Source organism: Scophthalmus maximus, chromosome 18 (assembly GCF_022379125.1).
Source record: "Scophthalmus maximus strain ysfricsl-2021 chromosome 18, ASM2237912v1, whole genome shotgun sequence".
Lineage (NCBI taxonomy): Eukaryota > Metazoa > Chordata > Actinopteri > Pleuronectiformes > Scophthalmidae > Scophthalmus > Scophthalmus maximus.
In genome coordinates, this window is record NC_061532.1 from 5,702,547 (window position 1) to 5,720,011 (window position 17,465).

Sequence of the window (17,465 nt, forward strand, 5' to 3'; positions counted from 1 at the left end):
TTTCATTGCTTGAGTGCGGGGTTTGCTTGTTGAGCTGATGTGTACATTCTCTGTTATGGCAGAAAGATGCCTTCCAGTCTCGTCTTTCATCCCATTTCACTTCCCTGACATCTCTTTCATTTGAAATTACATTATCCTGGGTTGTTTTTGTTTTTTTACACAATATGTAATCCCACATATTGAAATGTTGTGCATTTCTATGCTCACGATAAATGCTGCACCTTGTCTTAATCCCAAATCTGTTCAGTGCTTCAATGGCCTACTTCTGTCCCCTATTACTACCTTTCAGCTTAGTATGAAATGAAAAGGAATTACAAATTAAATGAAAGTTGCAAATAAAAGTATGACAAACTAGCCATTTCAAAGGGTGGGTAGTCCTGCCTTAGCTGTTGTGGTGACCTCACTGCCCTTTGTACTGCAAGTTTGACCACAGCAACTAAGGAAACAAGTACAACACACCTCGAAATGCTTTACTCAGTTCGTCATCCCTATCAGCCTCAGACCTCACTGAGGATCCGCAGCCTCCTTTATGAAGCCCGGTTGTGCACGAGAAATGCTTTTGATAAGTGGTGATATTGAAAAGCGGAAAAGAATACAGGCAGTAATGCTGTACTTGGGAGAATTTGAAGAAGAGGGGATTTGATTTTCATATCGTACTCTGTTGGTGCGCGGTGCCAGGGACAAACGATGGACTCGAAAGAGCTTCAGTGTAGTTTTCTTACCTTTTGTTATGGATTTTCCTCCAGCGAATGGTTTGGTTGCAGGTCACATTCAGTGTATTATCATTCTACGCCAGCCTGTGTTTCCTCAAGGTGAACAGCCGTCTACCACTGTACTTTGTAAAGAACATATGTCCATAAGATCAGACAGGAGACTATTACTCGAATGTTGAGCAGCGCGAGAGGCCTTAGTCACCCACATATAAAGAAATACAAAAAAAGAAACAAGTGTTTATATCTATAAAGGTGGAGCATTGGAAGCTCAAAGATATTAACTGCCCTTCTTGCGCATTCTGTGCTGCTATTCATGCCTCCCATGGCACAGTCGAACACATCCCTATCAGTATTCGCATCCAAGGCTGCAGTAAAATGAAGTCCGATCCTGACAAGAAGTGCGTGACTGTGGCACCTGTTGGCTCAGCCAATAGGCCAACATTGATGTCTTCCCTTTGACGAAACAAGGGCTCATGTCTGGACTAAACAATGGACCCGCTGTCACCTTGCCTTTCTCCTGCAACATATGAACAAGTGTGTCTGAGCATCTACACTTTTTAACAGAAATCGATTGTGTGCCCATAGGTAGGTCTCCGTATGACAGGAGTAGTAATATGTTTTAATGAGCTTGACTCCCGGGGGCAGTGGAATACATTTCTCAGTTTGGCATCAGAGGAGAATTTTTTTTCGTTTTCGAGAGCCCGTGCTTTGTGCCAATGTATTGTCCCAGGGCAAGGAGAGTGGGGGGGGGGGGGCTGCTGAATGAAGACATGCCAAATTTTTTTGGTTCCTGTTTTTGTCAAAGGTAGCTCAGGGGTTCTGCAGTTCTGAGGCCGTCTTTGTCTTTCCTGCGCATTTGCTCATTTTCATGCGTGTCATATGAGCCAAGATGTGTGCAAGCCTGGGCCGAGGGATTGAAGTAAGCTTTGTACAGAGGTTTTGCCTACAGTCCCCGTCCCCGCTACCCATGCCACTGTAACAATTCCTCCATCCATTTGACTCGCACAGAGTGGCAGATTTCTTTTGCCTTTCATGAGCTGTTGAAAGCCGCTGTCACTCGCTTTAAATTTCTCGTCAGTTTGGCTAAGTACATCTTCAAAGGCAGAAACTGGGGGCCAACTGGTATGGGTGGGGTTGACGTATATGAATAAAAGACAGAGAAAACAAAGTGGAAGAAAGAAGGAGTGTAGAAAAGGAGACAAATACTTAGCTTAACTTATCTTAGCTTCATGTATATATTCACTTACTAAGAGTCATATACCTAGATGGATGGATTGATGGTCCCACACACATACATAGAGCATTTTTTCAACTTTGTGGTCATGGCCCCAGTTGTGATAATGTGGTAAGCGCACAGTATATGATCACAGGTAATTTGTAGAGCTGTCCCTGGAATTATGACATTTCTCGGAAAATACAGTTCACGAAGACGTCATCTTGATTTTTCATAAATCTTGTCGTCTTAACACGCTCTAGGCAAACATATTCTTCCTCAGGGCATGATCTGTATTTAATCAGGTTTAAGCTGTTCTTGACAACGGAATAGGGCATACCCAGATTCAAATAGCAACTTTATTACTGTTGTGTCTGACTTTGTGAGAGTATTGAGACGTAGAGTACAACCGGGGTCACAGGATAGACTAGGCTGAGAAAACTTTTCAGAATATTTAGCAACATACAAAAATGTATGCACAGCTTGTCAAGGCCCTTAAACACACACGCACACACTTTTGGAGCACATCCACATACTCACACACACACACACACACACACACACAGAGCAGCAGTAATAACAACATTGAGGGCCTTTTTGGCCAAGCCTTTAATTAGGCTGACACTAAGACGCACTGAGAGGCCAGCATGTTCCATCCCACTGCCCTCTTAACTCCCACGGGCCCTCTGAACCTTACCCCAGGAAAATTCTGCTAAGCCTCTGCCGCTGATCGGCAATACACATATGCACAAGCTCACTTCATATTCTCAGGCACGCATGCACGTCCAGATGTGCGCAATCTCCTCGAACAACACATGCTCACTTGTCTTTGTCTTGTCCTCAGTGAGACTGGCACACACCATCCTGGCTATTGCCAATCCATAAGTCCTTAAGGATTCTGTTAATTACAGCTTTCAAGAAGAACCCTTTACTCCACGCCTCTGCTTCCCTCCCCCCTTTTCATCGATCGCAACTCCTCTTGTTTATTTGTAGATAGGCAGTGTGGCAGTGGCCTTTTTAGCATATATCTCCACCCCCCCTTCCCCTCCCCTCCGCTCCTAAACCCATTCTCCTCCTTTTGATAAAGGAGTGGAAACAGATAACAGAGGAGGTGGTGCAGGACCGACCTCTCCGTGGTTTTGTGGCTGAATCACTGAAAGGAGATGGATTGCGGCTCTGCTGCCAAATTTTCCTCCCATGGCTTTAGACTCTGCTGTGTTTTTGTCTTGGGCTCAATGTCCTTGGAGCAGGGATAGAACTGATGGCAAGAGTTGGTAAAGGTAGCTGGTCAATGGTGTAGGAAGAAAGAGTCCCTAGGAGAAGAATGGAGTGGAGAGAGTGGAGGTGAATTGAAGAGAGGGCGGGGGGGGGCATTAATTATAAAGTAGACACATTCAATAGAGAGCTGAAGTCAAACCATCCGTCGGAGGGAATTGGAAAACAGAAACTACAAGTAAAGGGTAACATTCCAATATCGCAACCCAGATACAGTGATAAAGACTGTCTCAATCGGAGGGTGCAATCTATCTCACAGTTCCTGCTTGAAGGTGTTAATACCTGTGTGATCCTGAGACCGGGAGGAGTAAAAGAAAAAGATAACGGTAAAACATAAATTCATACATACTGTGTGCACAGATGGTTGACCAACTAAAGGAACAACCAACATGAAGTGTTTTGCGCTGCATGCACAACACGAATATACTTCCTCATTCGGTGCTTGGATGACCAAATAATCGCTTTGGAACACCTCAATCCAACATCTGTCACCTTAGTTCAGTTTACAGTCGGAGACTGTATAGGCAAGGTATGGCCGCATTTTCACAGTCATAAAACCATTCACTGATTTCTCTCGCCTTGTTTGGAACCATGTGCTTTCGTTATGTTTCACCACACACTTATTCCGACTTCTCTCCTACATATCACCACATTAAACCCAACCTAACTTAGATCTTTACAGAAGTTATCATTCTTTCACAAATATGAACTTCCTCATGAGTGATTGCAACCTGAAGTATCATGAGCGCTACTCCTGGTCAAATTGCCACAGGCATTCCTTGAATGGAAACTCTCACCTCCCGTTGCATGAAATGATACCACAGAGGCCCCATCGAGGTTAGCGAAACACTTACATGGCAAATGACAATTGTCACGTACTGACTGCTTCCATAAAAAAAAAAAGGCAGACGGGTGCACTTAACTGTGGACCCTTTGTACCTAACTGGTTACATGTCAGACGGAAATAAGAGCTACCTGTCGAAACCAATCACCTCATCAAGGTTGCCACGGGTGACATGCCTCAGCTTAAGTGGGAAAAGCAGGGCCACACTGAGTGCCCCCTAAAATTTCGCTGTGGAATTGAAATCCTCGGCTCAGAGAGAGGCGTCTGAGTAAACTTCAGAAAAGCACAAACTTGATTGATTTTTTTTCTGTCTAAAACTCCAGCCTGCATCTCGTTCGTATATGTTTTTTTCCCCCCTGTTTGTTATGATGAGGGGAGTACAGGAGGTGTGGGAGGTGCGTCGCGGTGTACATTCAAGTATTTCTCCCTCATGACTGCTTGTGAGAAAATCAGTGACATGTAAAGGTGTTTGATGTAGGTAGGGTTGGAGGCGATATCATGTTTGTCACAGACATAGGCGGCTGGGATGTGTGGGTTGCTATGCCAACCGCAAGTGCAGCTGGTCTAGCTTTGGGAGAAGACAATGAAGCTGGGCTTCAGCGGGCAGTCGTAAAATTCAGACAAAAAGGAAGGAGAAAGAAAAACAGGAAAACAAGGTGGTCAGGCTTTTTTATTCATAGTTTGATTGTGTTTAATCTCAAAAATTGATGTCTGTATTATCAGCTTGATTACATTGTTTGTTTTCCCCTGAGAGAAAGAGCCACCAATGTCATTTGAGGTTCAAGTTCTTTTCTATTTGATGTTGTCGATGTTCTCGAAGATTAGCCCTGCTTTATACAAGATGCTGATTTCTTTACGCATCCATCCATCCAGCTCTCTAATTCCATTTTCTTCAAAGGTGGTCATCTGAGATTCTCAAGTTGTTCCACAAGTAGGATATACCTGAAATTGAAATACACCACCTGCATGGATTTGACAGGTTTGGTTGATGTGGAAAAGGAAGCATTGCTGCCTCAGGTTTTAACATTCTATTTTAATATGTCTGCCACCTTCGTTTTCACTTCCCACATTTTCCGACTTTCTCTCAAAGCCAGCTGAGGATGAGAATTGCAAAGTATCGTGCTTGAAGTTAACACATACAGAACCCACCATCCGGCAACGACTGGAGCTGGTTAACAGATAGTCAAGCAGCCTTCTGGACACAACTAGTCTGGGGCAAACAGACAGAACCAGCAAAATCCATTTGCTGCTGTGGATTTTTGACATAATGTGAAACATTTGCCACAACCCGTTGTACACACAGCGCCCTTATCACATGAAAACATCCGCGCACTACACGATGGCTGAACAGACAGACTAGGATAAAATACTGTTTAGTTTAAAATATTACACGGGGAGACGTCATATCGAGCGATCAGGGCCTTCATCTACCTTCATTATCAAATTATCTAAAAAAGGTATTCAAAGTTGTAAAGAGTATAAACTCCCACACAGTTACAATATGTCACTGAAATAAGGTTAATATTGATCTCCAAAAAAATATTAAAGGTGCCCTGCAGGAGTTCATATTCCCCAAACAATCCTTCTCCTAAAACATTGTTTTATATGTTCCTTAATATCCTTGTTTGCTAGTTTCTTTGTGTGGCAGATGTTTCTCTGAAACAGCCTAATTTCAATTAGCAGAATAGCATGACACCAGCCACAGGAATCCATCTTGTGGCGCCCGCATCCTGACAAACAAAGCACGGACGCACTCTTATAAACGTATGCCCGAGGTTGTGGGACTTTGCAGTAAGTGCACGCTCCACATTTGTTGACGTCGTGGCCCGATCGTAATCTGCGTCGCTCCATGCCATCAAGGATAAGTGCAAATGTCATTTTTGAATATAGTGTTTGTTTAAAAAAAAATTTAAATCTTTTCCAAATTTCTCCGACCAAAAAAGGAAAGTTTGTAAAAAGTTTAGCACGGGTAAATGTGTCCAACTGGGGATTGAATCATAAAGGCCTTGGGATAAGATCAGGGACTGAGGTTGCTGTGTTGTATTTGAGTATGAGAGCCTTTCAGTTATTGCAGAGGGAAGGTGGGGGGGGGCAGAGACAGACTGGGAGAGAGGAGTTGCGGGCTCTCCGTGAAGCCTTGGCAAAGGCAGACAGGCTGCACCATCCCCTGGGGAAGATTCAATTATAAATGATGCTTCCACTCTCAGCCATCTTGGAATCCTTCATTCTTTAGGAGATCTTCTTCACCTAATCCTCAGCAGGGTTTGCTGTGGCCTGCCTCTGAAGTGATATGCCTCGCGCACGGCGTGTCCTGCATTATGAATGATGGGAAGGAGACACTTGTGTCCTAATTTTGTTGCGAGCAGTGTGAACATCAACACTGGAGCTGACAGAATGCTAATTTTCACCATAGAGAGATTCGCAGCCCTGGCGTGGACGCGTTGCAGCCGATTATGTGCACCCCTGTGTGTTTACACCGTCTTAAACTGACGTTGTTACTCCTGTGCTGCCCATCCCTTCTTCTTTTACCCAACATCTGTCATGCTTCTCACCTTCCTCACTCCCCTTTTTCCTTTCATCTCCCGGCAACATCTCTCTCTTCTTTAAAAAAAATTCTGCTGGTGGCAGCGTGCAGCATTAGAGTCAGCAGACAGGTCTTCTTTGTAGCCCCGAGTGCTGCGTGGATCTCAGCTGCAGCCCTCCTCTCTTTCCTCCCTTCCCCCCCGGTCTCTGAAATCCCCCTCTTTCCTCACCCTCGTCCTTTTCCAACCAGAGAGAATCGGAGCTGACATCTCCAGAGAACCGAGAAAAAAATCATTTAAAGCTCTTCCTCTCTGTCCGCTTGCCGCTACACAAGAGAGGAGTGCCAGTGATGCACAAGGAAGGGGGAGAGAGAGTAGGGAGGAGGAGGAGGAGGAGGAGAGGGTGAGACTGGCCGTCCGACTTTGGCAGTAATGAGGAAGGGAGCTGTTATGGATCACCTTCAGCTGTTGGAGTCTGTGTGAGAGAGATAGAGTGGGCATTTTCACGTCGGTGTACTCACATTTGTGTTACATGACTGTTTCGTTAATGGGTGTCTGTGAGTCAATCTGAGGAGCATCTGATAAGTTGTGAGCAAGGAAAGTATTTCACAAAGTTTTTTTCCTGTTGCTCTAAGGGGGGCTTGACTCTGAGAGTCGCATCTATGCCACTTGACTCTCTCTCTCCATTCGTCTCTCCTCTCTCCTCCTTCAAAAATTCACTTCTCTCCCCAAATCACATCTCCCTACGTCTGCTAAAGGGAAGAATTAGCAGTTGTGATTCACAAGTGGTACAGAAATGCGGGTTCATTATGCCAGCTAGGTTCAGTCCCAGGGATGATGTTTAAAGGCGAGTGGAACGGGTTGGGGAAAATGGCACCCTGTGTCCTCCCAGTGAGCGCGCTGAGCTCACACAACACCCAACACCGCCTGGCCAACTTCAACCTGAACTGAGGGCCAATTAATCAGAATGAATGAAACACCTTTGTGAGTGTGCAGGGTCTTCAAAAGGCCATACTAACTACTCTATGGGCATCTGGACCAAATATTGTTCACCACCGTCGTTGGACTGGCATTCGACCAAGAGCACAGTTGCTCTTATGCCAGTAGAGCTGCAATGATTAATCAATTAATTCATCCGTTCAAAACGGAAAGCATTTTGTTGATCAATTATTCTCTTGAGTAATTTTCAAAGCAAAAAATGACTGAATCCTGGTTCCAGCTTCTCTAATATGAGGATTTTGCCTTGTGTGATAGTAAACTGAATATTTTTGAGTTTTGGACTGTTGGTCAGACACAACAAACCTTGTTGAAGACCTGACTTGTGCTCTAAGATATATATATATATATATATATGGTTTTATCTTTATTTCATTCAATAAAATGAATTGTTAGTTTGAGCCCTGTATTGCAACAGAGAGCATGATAACGCCTGCACTTCCTGTGCACTGGCACCAACAACTGACTCCAACGACACTGTCAACACTGGACGTCACTGCTGCAGGAAGCCCATAGCTGGTCTTGGCATCTCTGTGGCACAAATGCAACCGCTGTAGTGTTTGACTGCTCAACCCCAGTGAGTGGAGCTGCTGCCCAACAGCTCACACTTTATCCCCCTGGCTGCATCCCAAGCAGCAGCAGCAGCAGCAGCAGCCTGAGCCTCGGCCTCACCTTGCTAGTGGGGTGTGGCTCACAAAGTTGGAATATGACGCTGACAAAATGTTATGCAATGTAGAGTAATCCATACAATTCTCCAAATGCTCTGTGTAGACTGGGAAACAACCCTCTAAACCATGATTGCAGACGCTGATGTTCGCCCCGCAGTTTTGCTGCCACCATTTAACATCCCTTTCACTTTCCTTTCCAGATTTACACCTGAAAGTCCCCCACCGTGTAACAATACCTGACGCGTGGCGTTTAATGAGGCTGAAAACACGAGTGCTTTAATTAGCAGTCTTGCTAAGGGCAAATCTTTGTAGCCATAAACAAACGTGTGCCTTGAATGTATTTTAACAGTGCGCGTCTGTCCATATGCTGTCTGAAAGCAGCCGTCCACTTCCCCGCGTGCCGTCTGTCTGTGTCGCCTCCCACCGTTTCCATTTTTCTTCCACTATTACCACTCGCTTTTGGTGCGTGAATCCATATAGTGTAGTAATGCTCTCACTTATTATAGCATGGGAAGAGCCGGTGTAAATCATTCAAGGCTGGCTGTTTGCTTTACACAGCCGTTCTTCACAACACACTGCCCCTCATCAATCACATTCTGCATTTTGTTTGGTGTCGCTGATGAAAGATGGGACACTTGGCTACCATGTGCTGTGACAATGTGGAGATGCAGCGTTTTGAGTGAGTTTGCTATAAAGGAAAAAACACAAAAACCACATTGCGAGTCCATCAACACACATGCACACACATAGACACATATAGTGTTTGAGCCTTTTGCTGTAAACTTGCTCCTGGCAACTGACTGAGGATGGAGAAAAAAGAGAAAGGGAGAGAGAGGGAGTGAGGCAGCGTTCAATCATAAGTATCGTCCCTCATTTTATTCCAGAGGGAAGAGGCAACACTTGGATATATGAATTATGAAATAATAAGAGGTTGTAAAATGGAGATAAATCCCGGTGATTACACAGCTCAGTATCTCACAATTCGATTCCTCTGCCAATGATTCTTTATTGTAGTTGTGTGAAGGACACCGAGCCTAATAATTCCCTGTGTACGAAGCACGGCGAGAGAAAGCGCTGTGATGATGGAGTTCTTTTTGAACATGATTGAAGAGGCAATTACATTTTGCATCTCACTTTCAGGATTTTTTTTGTGTAATTCTCCTCTTTCTTTCCCTCATTCTCCGATGGCAGAAAATTTGACCACATCAAACTATGTTTGTCTTCCTTTCCCATCCCCTGGGGCGCCGGGGCTGCAGAAAGCCCAGGAGATAACAAGGGGAAAGACATAAAAGCACATAAACAACGCGCTCACACACGCGCACACACTCACAAACAGAAAGGAGTGCGAGTGTGTGTCCTTGTGGATGCGTTGTGCAAAAGCTCAGACTCATTTGTGTCTGTGCGGACGATGAGTGAGGGTGTCTTACACAGAGAGTAAAAGTTCAGTTCTGTACCTTGTGGGTATCTGGTAGTGCCACCTTTTTTTGTTCTTTGAGGCTGGAATACACACACGCACACACACACGCACGCACACACACACACAAACTCTTGACCACCGCCTCCCTGCGTTCTCGGCATTCGGACAGAAAGCACCAGTCTTTCTACTGCAGGTCTTCTTCCTGCTGCCTCTAAACAGAGGGGTTTTTATCACAGCAGGGCGCGAAGCCTGAATATAACCAATTACCCAGTTATGACAGGCGCGCGCGCCATAGCAGCTGCTCGGCTCCTTTTTTGCTCCTGTGTAGATAGCATTGTTGCCTGTAGGTGAAAGACAGAGTGGGAGAACAGCGTGCACAAGTATAAGGTGTTTTTTTTAAATTTCTATTCAACGACTGAGTTCGAGCAGTGGCAAAAATGCAATCCATCCAGATTGGTCCTCCTGGTCAGGCGCATAGAAACCAGTGAACTTCCACCGTTTCCGCCTGTGTCAAAGTCCTGCTGGGTCCTCTCTTTTTTTTTCTCCTCCTTCTTTTCACTAGTCGGGTAATGTCATGTGGGGGCCTGAAGGACAGGACATGGTTCTGTTCTGCAGACAGGTGTCCTGACCTTCTGTCTGCTCTCCCACGCCTCAGGGGACCTCTGCAAAATAGAGGCCACGGCTCTCATCCACACTTTGTCTTTAAACGGAGGCACACTGCACACTAGGGATCGACCGATACAGATTTTTTTTTCATCAGCCTTAGCCGATGACCGATACGGACTGCGGATTTTCTTGAGCCGATATTTGGAGCCGATACTACTTTTGCTCCCTTGATTTAATAGTTAAATAGAATTAAATTCACTGGTTTGTCTCATCTGATCTGAGGTCTTAGTCAAAGTGGGGTTATGGCCAAGGCCGTGGCTCGCCTCCCTGGGTAGAGGGAGACGAGGCTCACGTCTCTCAGGAGCATCTCGGGAGTTCCCACCGCACCGGGACTCGTCCGCAGGATCCCCTGCGCAAAGCCTGCGGCGCGGTCAGCGCGGAAACTACAAAAGTCCACCGGCAGCCGCGCCCGACTCTGTGCGGGGCCCGACGGGGGGCGCCGCCAGTCCCAGTCTGCCGAAGCAGAGAGGGGAAAGGCGGGGAAGAGAAGGAGGGTACGGGAGGAGAAGAGCCAGCCGACGAGCAGAGAGAGTGCAAGGACGTGGAGGATGCGTAAAACAGGAACCAGGAGCCTCGCGGCCGTCCGTCGGTTATAACTTTTATTTCCGCACAAAGAAGAATAAAAAATGAAAGTCAGTGTCGGACATTATTTTCTTCCGAGGGCTTCCCATCTCCCGTCCCTTCACTCACACAAATCAATGGAGCCCCCATGTCACCATTAGATTTCAAATGGCCCCCCTCCATTACCCACTGGCCATGGTAAGATTGCATTATTCAAAGATGGAGATGAAAGTCCCCTCTGATCCACCAAAAATAACATCTTGTGCAGTGATCTGTTTGTAGATTTGATTCCTTTGATGATGTTTCCCCTGCAGTTGGCTTTTCACCGAGTCCCGTGGAAGCCGCACGCGCGTATGTCGAGCAGATAATTCCCGCTGTTTACTGGCGCAAGGCTTCAACCTTGTGAGCGACGGTGGCACTAAACTGTGTGAGTGGCCAACGTTTAGAGTATGCCAAGAATGACCATGGGAGCAGATGAAATGTCTGCAGTAATTACAAGAGAGTATGGGGAAGGGACGCGGCGATGGTTACAAAACGGAGCAAACTTTGAAGAGGACTTTCACAGCCATCTTTCCGTGACGCAAAGAACAAATTGCACCGCTTCTACCTTTTGTGCTTCAATCTGTTTAGCTGGATCAAAGTCTTTACTGTTCTGTTATCAAGCGAATCAAGGTAATAGAAACGGTGTACAAGCCCCATCACTAGATCCCTTTTAATGGGGTGTCCTTCCTCTTAATGGACCGAGTTACTTTGCAGACAATGACATCCCTTTGGTTGTTGCACTCTTAATTAGATGCACATTTTAAAAAGCTTTTTGCCAAAGGGTTAGGGTTAATGTGTTTGTGCTAATGTAAGACTACACACTGCTGCAAAATAGTGAAAGCACTGGGTACATGTTGATTTATTTAATTTCAATGAAGAAAAGCCTTTTTTTTTCCTGGAATTTTAGCATCCTGCTTTATTTTTTGATAGTGGGTGAATAAACCTTGAGAAGATTATTGCTTATTAACCGCTCTGGGGCTACAGTAGGCGAATGCCCAATGAGGTGTCCGACGAAGTAATTGGAAGTATGCATGCTAAATTATGCTGGGAATGTTAAAATATGCCGTTGCTTAGCCTCAACCTCTGTGTAATTAGTCTCCTTTGCAAAATTGCTGAAATTCAGTTGCGTTGTTTACAAGGACACTTGAGTGAAAAAAAAAAGAAGCCACGTCACCCGGAGAAGAATTGGTGAGGTCACTCAAAATAAACCTGTCTGTTGAAATCTTTGGGTGAGCACCAGAAATGATGCCGCACGCTGGCTTTGCACAATGTATGAATTGGTATGCAGTGGACTCGCTCTCTGTGTGGAGATACAGCTGGTGCAGTCTGGGCCCAGCAGGTTGTTAGGAAAATGTGCTACATTTTTTCGTCGATCTCGGGTTCTCTCTCTTCTCTGTACTTGTGCAGATAATCACCCACTTGTGTGATTGTATGTGAGAAGCCATCATCTTTTTTTTGTTACGTGTTTGTCCGAGTGCGCACGTGTTTGTACACTTTCATATAGTCGAGTATGACAATGTGCATCTGCGCCTGTGTGTGTGTGTGTGTGTGTGTGTGTGTCTGTGTGTGTGTGTGTGTGTGTGTCTGTGTGTTTCAATCTGAGCATTGCCTTCTTGAAATACTAAGTAAATCTCCTCAATGTGATAATTGGCTCCCCAGGGTGGTTGTGTCTTTGCTGCTCATCATCGTCATCCCCTCCGGAAAAAAGTGTGTGTGTGTGTGTTAGATGAGATAGGCGAAGGTTGCTCGTTTGCCGGGGAAACTGATCCCAAGTCTGCCTGAACTCTTTTTGGCAAGAAGACAATTTGAGGCAATGAGACAGCCGGGCCAGATCCGGTGCAACCTGGCTGCAGGCTGCTATCTGCTGCTGTGGCATTGGTTTTTTTCAGACAGACGTAATGCCATGGAGAAATTGAGCTATTTGAGGCAAGTGATAACACAATCCAAATATCATCTTCGGTTGTTGCAATGTCACTGAGAGCAATAAAGATGTTTTATTGTTTGTTTTCAGGAAAAGAAAAAAAAGCTCAAGAGAGAGGCGTCTGTGATAAACCAGCCATGCATGGTTATTAGTAACAAAAAGCGAAGCTGTTGTTTGAGGCTCGGGAAGCAAATATCTTTTATATCACTTAGATGACCTTAGTTGGTCGTGAGGACGGTGAAACCGGACCTGTGTTTGTGTGTGTGTGTGTGTGTGTGCGTGCGTGCGTGCGCGCTCGGGGGCAAATAGAGACACACTGGTCGATAGAGTCTCCCCCACCGTCTCACTCCCTCTCCCATATGTTCGTGCAGTCCCCGGGGTGTTATGAACCACAGAGCAGATTGTTGGCCACTTCATAGGGGAAACATCGAGACAGCTGGGCACCCATCACAAGGCCAAACAGATGTTCAGGTGACTCGGAGAGCAAGTGAATGGAGAGTGGGGAAGAAAAGGAGGCCGGGAAAAAAAAATTAAAAAACATTGATGCTCGGAGACTTCATTAGCAATCCGAGGTGAGCCAAAGTCTTTCCACTATCCTCAGGCCTCGGGAGTCTGTTTCGTCTCCCACATTGATTCACCCACTAGTTTATCTGCTGGAGGTCCAATGCCTTTGATCTCTTGATTATCTTTGCCTAAATGTGGACGAGGCGACTAAGCGGCTCAAGGATTCTGTGCTTTAATTCTGACGCACCTTGGGGAACATTAAGGAGTCTGAATTGAATCTGACTGCAACCAAATAATGAAACTCTGCTCCACGTGATGATGAAAAAGTAAATCCACAAACAACTTTAAAATATCCGGTGGCTCGGGGGGGGGGGGACATAGCCTCTAGTCTGACACAATTCTGCATTGTGGTTCATGTAATAATAAACAAACTTTCACTGTGGTGAAATCCTGCCCCACCAGAACTGAGGCCCCCTTTTTTTTTCTCTACACTGCATTTGTCAAATTAAACCTGACGATTTTACCTTCGATTTTTTTTCTTCCTCCCCCTCTTCTCTCCTTTCTTGTGCCAGCCTTTGTTCTTTGGTTGCAGGTCTCATATATAATACATGAGGATTGGGAGACTTATCCGGTTCTGGCCATACTGGCTGTTATTCCCAGGAAAGGGGCTATATTTAAGAGCTGGATAAGTCATAGATGGCGCCAGGGGAGCCACTGACTTCTACCCAAAAGGGGGCAGTGGCTGAATACCATTAAATACCTAAAATAGAACTCAACACAATTACATTGGAGCAGAGGCAGTGTAGCTGTAAGGGACAGGAGACCTTGCACCTAATAAAGGTAGCTTGTTTAAATGTCTTGTCAGAAAAAGTGTCTTGCGACAGCATGGCGCTCCCCGGAGTCTACTTAGACTGTGTTTGTACATCACAAAATATTGAATTTAATGTTATCTCTTTTCATCTGCTCCTTTTTTTCCCCTTGCAAGAAATCTAATTTCTTTCCTTCTTTTCTTTACTCTTGTCTCCACAGCTGGCACCACCTACATCTTTGGCAAAGGAGGGGGTCTGATCACGTACACGTGGCCCAACAACGAGCGGCCGAGCACGCGGACAGACCGGCTGGCGGTGGGCTTCAGCACGACCATCAAAGACGGAATCCTCGTGCGCATCGACAGCGCCCCGCGCCTGGGTGACTACATCATGCTCCACATCGTAAGTAATGATGCTGTCCCCGGACTCTCCGGTGTTACTCGGCTTAATATCGCTCGCTCTTATAAAGTCGCTCTTGTAATTAATTTGAGGCCAAACGTCTTGTTCAAGCCACAAACAAACCCCAGACTCATTCCTTAAGATACACTCATTGCTATGTCTTATGGCCAAATGTACCCCACCAGGCTCAAACTGGATTATACAAATGGTGCAGATCTATTTTTAAAAAAGAGGATAACCCCCTACTAGCCTCCCTGGTCCCTGCTGACCATCCTCTTCAAGACTAGCCATGCTTCTCCACCACATTCAAACTAACTACCAGCATGAATAATTGAGCGTGGCTCTCCATACATATGCAGTGTGCACCCACATGCTGGTACATGTTAGAACCCGGCTGGGGCGGGGGGTTGCGGGTAGGGGGCTAGGAGTTGGAACTCTTGGCCAGTTGACGGTTAATAATTCCCCTCGTGCGACCTTGTGTTTGACCTGTTTACATACGCATTATGTATCTACATTATCAGCAGCAGCGATGAATGCAGCGCATCAAATCGCTGAGGTGGATGCATGAAGTGGTGGTGGGTGGGAGAGCTGCTTCTGACGCCGTGCGACAAAAGATGTGATAAGGAGGAGGAGGAGGAGGAGGAGGAGGAGGAGGAGGAGCTACAGTTGCTAAAGCAGATTGAATGTCTTTTTCTTCATAAAGAGCTCTCCTCATCTGCTGAGCGCGGCCCATGTGGTGCCGAAATGCAGCCATCTGCTCCGCAAAGATGAGGGCCAACAACAAGCACTTTTTGAGCAGCCTTTACATTATGTAGAGATAACGTGTGTGTGTGTGTGTGTGTGTGTGTGTGTGTGTGTGTGTGTGTGTGTGTGTGTGTGTGTGTGTGTGTGTGTGTGTGTGTGTGTGTGTGTGTGTGTGTGTGTGTGGGTGGGTGGGTGGGTGGGTGGGTGGGTGGGTGTGCTAGAGGAAGTGGAGAGGCACTGATAGAGAGAGATGATGAAGATGTACAGTAGCTGTTGAGGGCGACGGGGAGAAGCTTCCCCGCATGGTTCTAACCGACTGAGTAATTGCAGGAACCTCTAAAAGGAGAGCAAAGTAAATGCATTTTTAATTTTGCTCTTTACATATCACAGCATAGCTGGCCAAGCAGGGTATCTCTTATAATTTGGCTGTGAGTCGCTGGGCGGCGAACATCTTCATCCCTGCAGCCTCATGGCGCTAATGAATTTATTAATAGACAAAAGCAACTGGAGATTCTACCAGTTTATTCAGAGGAGCAGCATGTTCTGAACATAGCGTGGGGGGCGGTATTATTTGTTGTTTTATTAAATTTTTTGCTGCATAGGAAACATTGCACCGCTAATATTTCAACTGATTTATTGACAGCCAAGGGTGAACAAACAAAGTGGGTTTCATTTAATATTAACAATAATTATAGCCTCAAACTGTGAAATACTGCAAAAGTCATGGCACTACAACACACAAATGTTGTTGATCAGAAACAAAAAACAGACCTTTTTTTGCCACAGGTAAAAAGCAAATAATTAATAAGACCTTGAGTAAATATTCAGCTGTGAGACTGGTGGATTTTGATTCAACTTGGGGCAAATGAACCCTCTGCTCAGCCTTGCTTCCACTTTACATCATCATTTGCCAGACAATAGACTTTGTTACTCTCCAGTTTTGCAGTTTGGGGAATATTGTTTCTTTTGGTTGGTTGGTTGGTTACAGTGTGGGTTTTGTCTCATGTTCAGGTAAAATAACTATGTTGCCTGTACAAGTTGTCTGTGCGGTCTAAAGGCTAAATTAGCAGAGAAATGTCATTAGATAATAACACCGAATGACACATGTCGGGTCTTGGCTGTCAGCATTTTACGTTCAGCGATGAATCTGGAGGAAAAGGTTGAAGGCGTTACGGATATATGTCTAACCAAAGGTCTTATCGGGCCCCGGGCCATTACCTTGGCCTTTGCAGTTATTAGGTCACTACTTGGGAATCGGCCCACTATAATGTCTTAAACAGCTGAATTCATGAGGTGGTAAAGTCAACAGAAAGGAAAATAGCCTCTGCACTTTTACACTCAGATATTTGTTGGTTACACAACACGGAGAAATACAGACCTAATCACTGACTCCCTCCTCAGTCTCTCGTTTGCATTCTTCATTATCTGCCCTCCTTCTTCTGCGCGATTAGCTTACGGCCTGTTTGGCAATCGTGAATGAAAATGCTGATTGCGGTGTTTACATTTTAACTGCTAAGAACGACTGCATGCTCGGTTTGAAATCTGAGGGGCAATTTGAGGTAATTTGGAGGTGAGCACAGCGTTTCGCAATCGCTGGTGTTCCATTTAGGAGTTCATTAGATTTCTATATGCAGATTGAAAATCCGACAATCCGTTGCTTGTCAGGTGACGTCTTGTGTTTCACGTTGCACACGGGGGGGGGGAGAAAATATGATCTGATGCTCAGCTATGAACCTAAAGCTGCTCGGGAAACAAATATCAAAGACGTTTCAGGTGACTTTTTAGTGGAGGATGAGTCAAAAGGGGGGCTTGTGGCAGTACCGCAGTGAAAAGGAGTTGTGTGCGTGCATGCGCGTGTTTGTGTAAGCTTAAATCCATGACAGACGAACTCTAAGCCATGGGCTTGATGTGCCGGTCGTGACTCACACAGTCTCTCGCCAGGGACTGTATTTGACTGCAGGTGAAGATTACCCAAGACTTAACACACACAATCACACACACACACACACACACACACACACACACACACACACACATGCACAGAGCGGGAGAAACACTTCAGAATATTATCTTTACTACATCATTTAGCTCTGGGTTTTTTTTTCTTTGTCACGATTACAAGAGCAGTTGCCAAACAAACGAACAGACACGACAGGACGATTGACGACGCA

General features: G+C 45.5%; 1 protein-coding gene across 4 annotated transcripts in view; it reads left to right on the forward strand.

Annotated features, from left to right (window-relative positions):
- The window catches only part of LOC118290297 (neurexin-3b), a 345,685-nt gene that overhangs the window by 265,272 nt on the left and 62,948 nt on the right, over positions 1-17,465 (forward strand). For all 4 annotated transcript variants that reach the window (XM_047328638.1, XM_047328639.1, XM_035617875.2 and 1 more), the window contains one exon: positions 14,372-14,553. In XM_047328638.1, the coding sequence (XP_047184594.1) occupies positions 14,372-14,553 (182 nt within the window). The remainder of the gene's footprint in view (positions 1-14,371; positions 14,554-17,465) is intronic.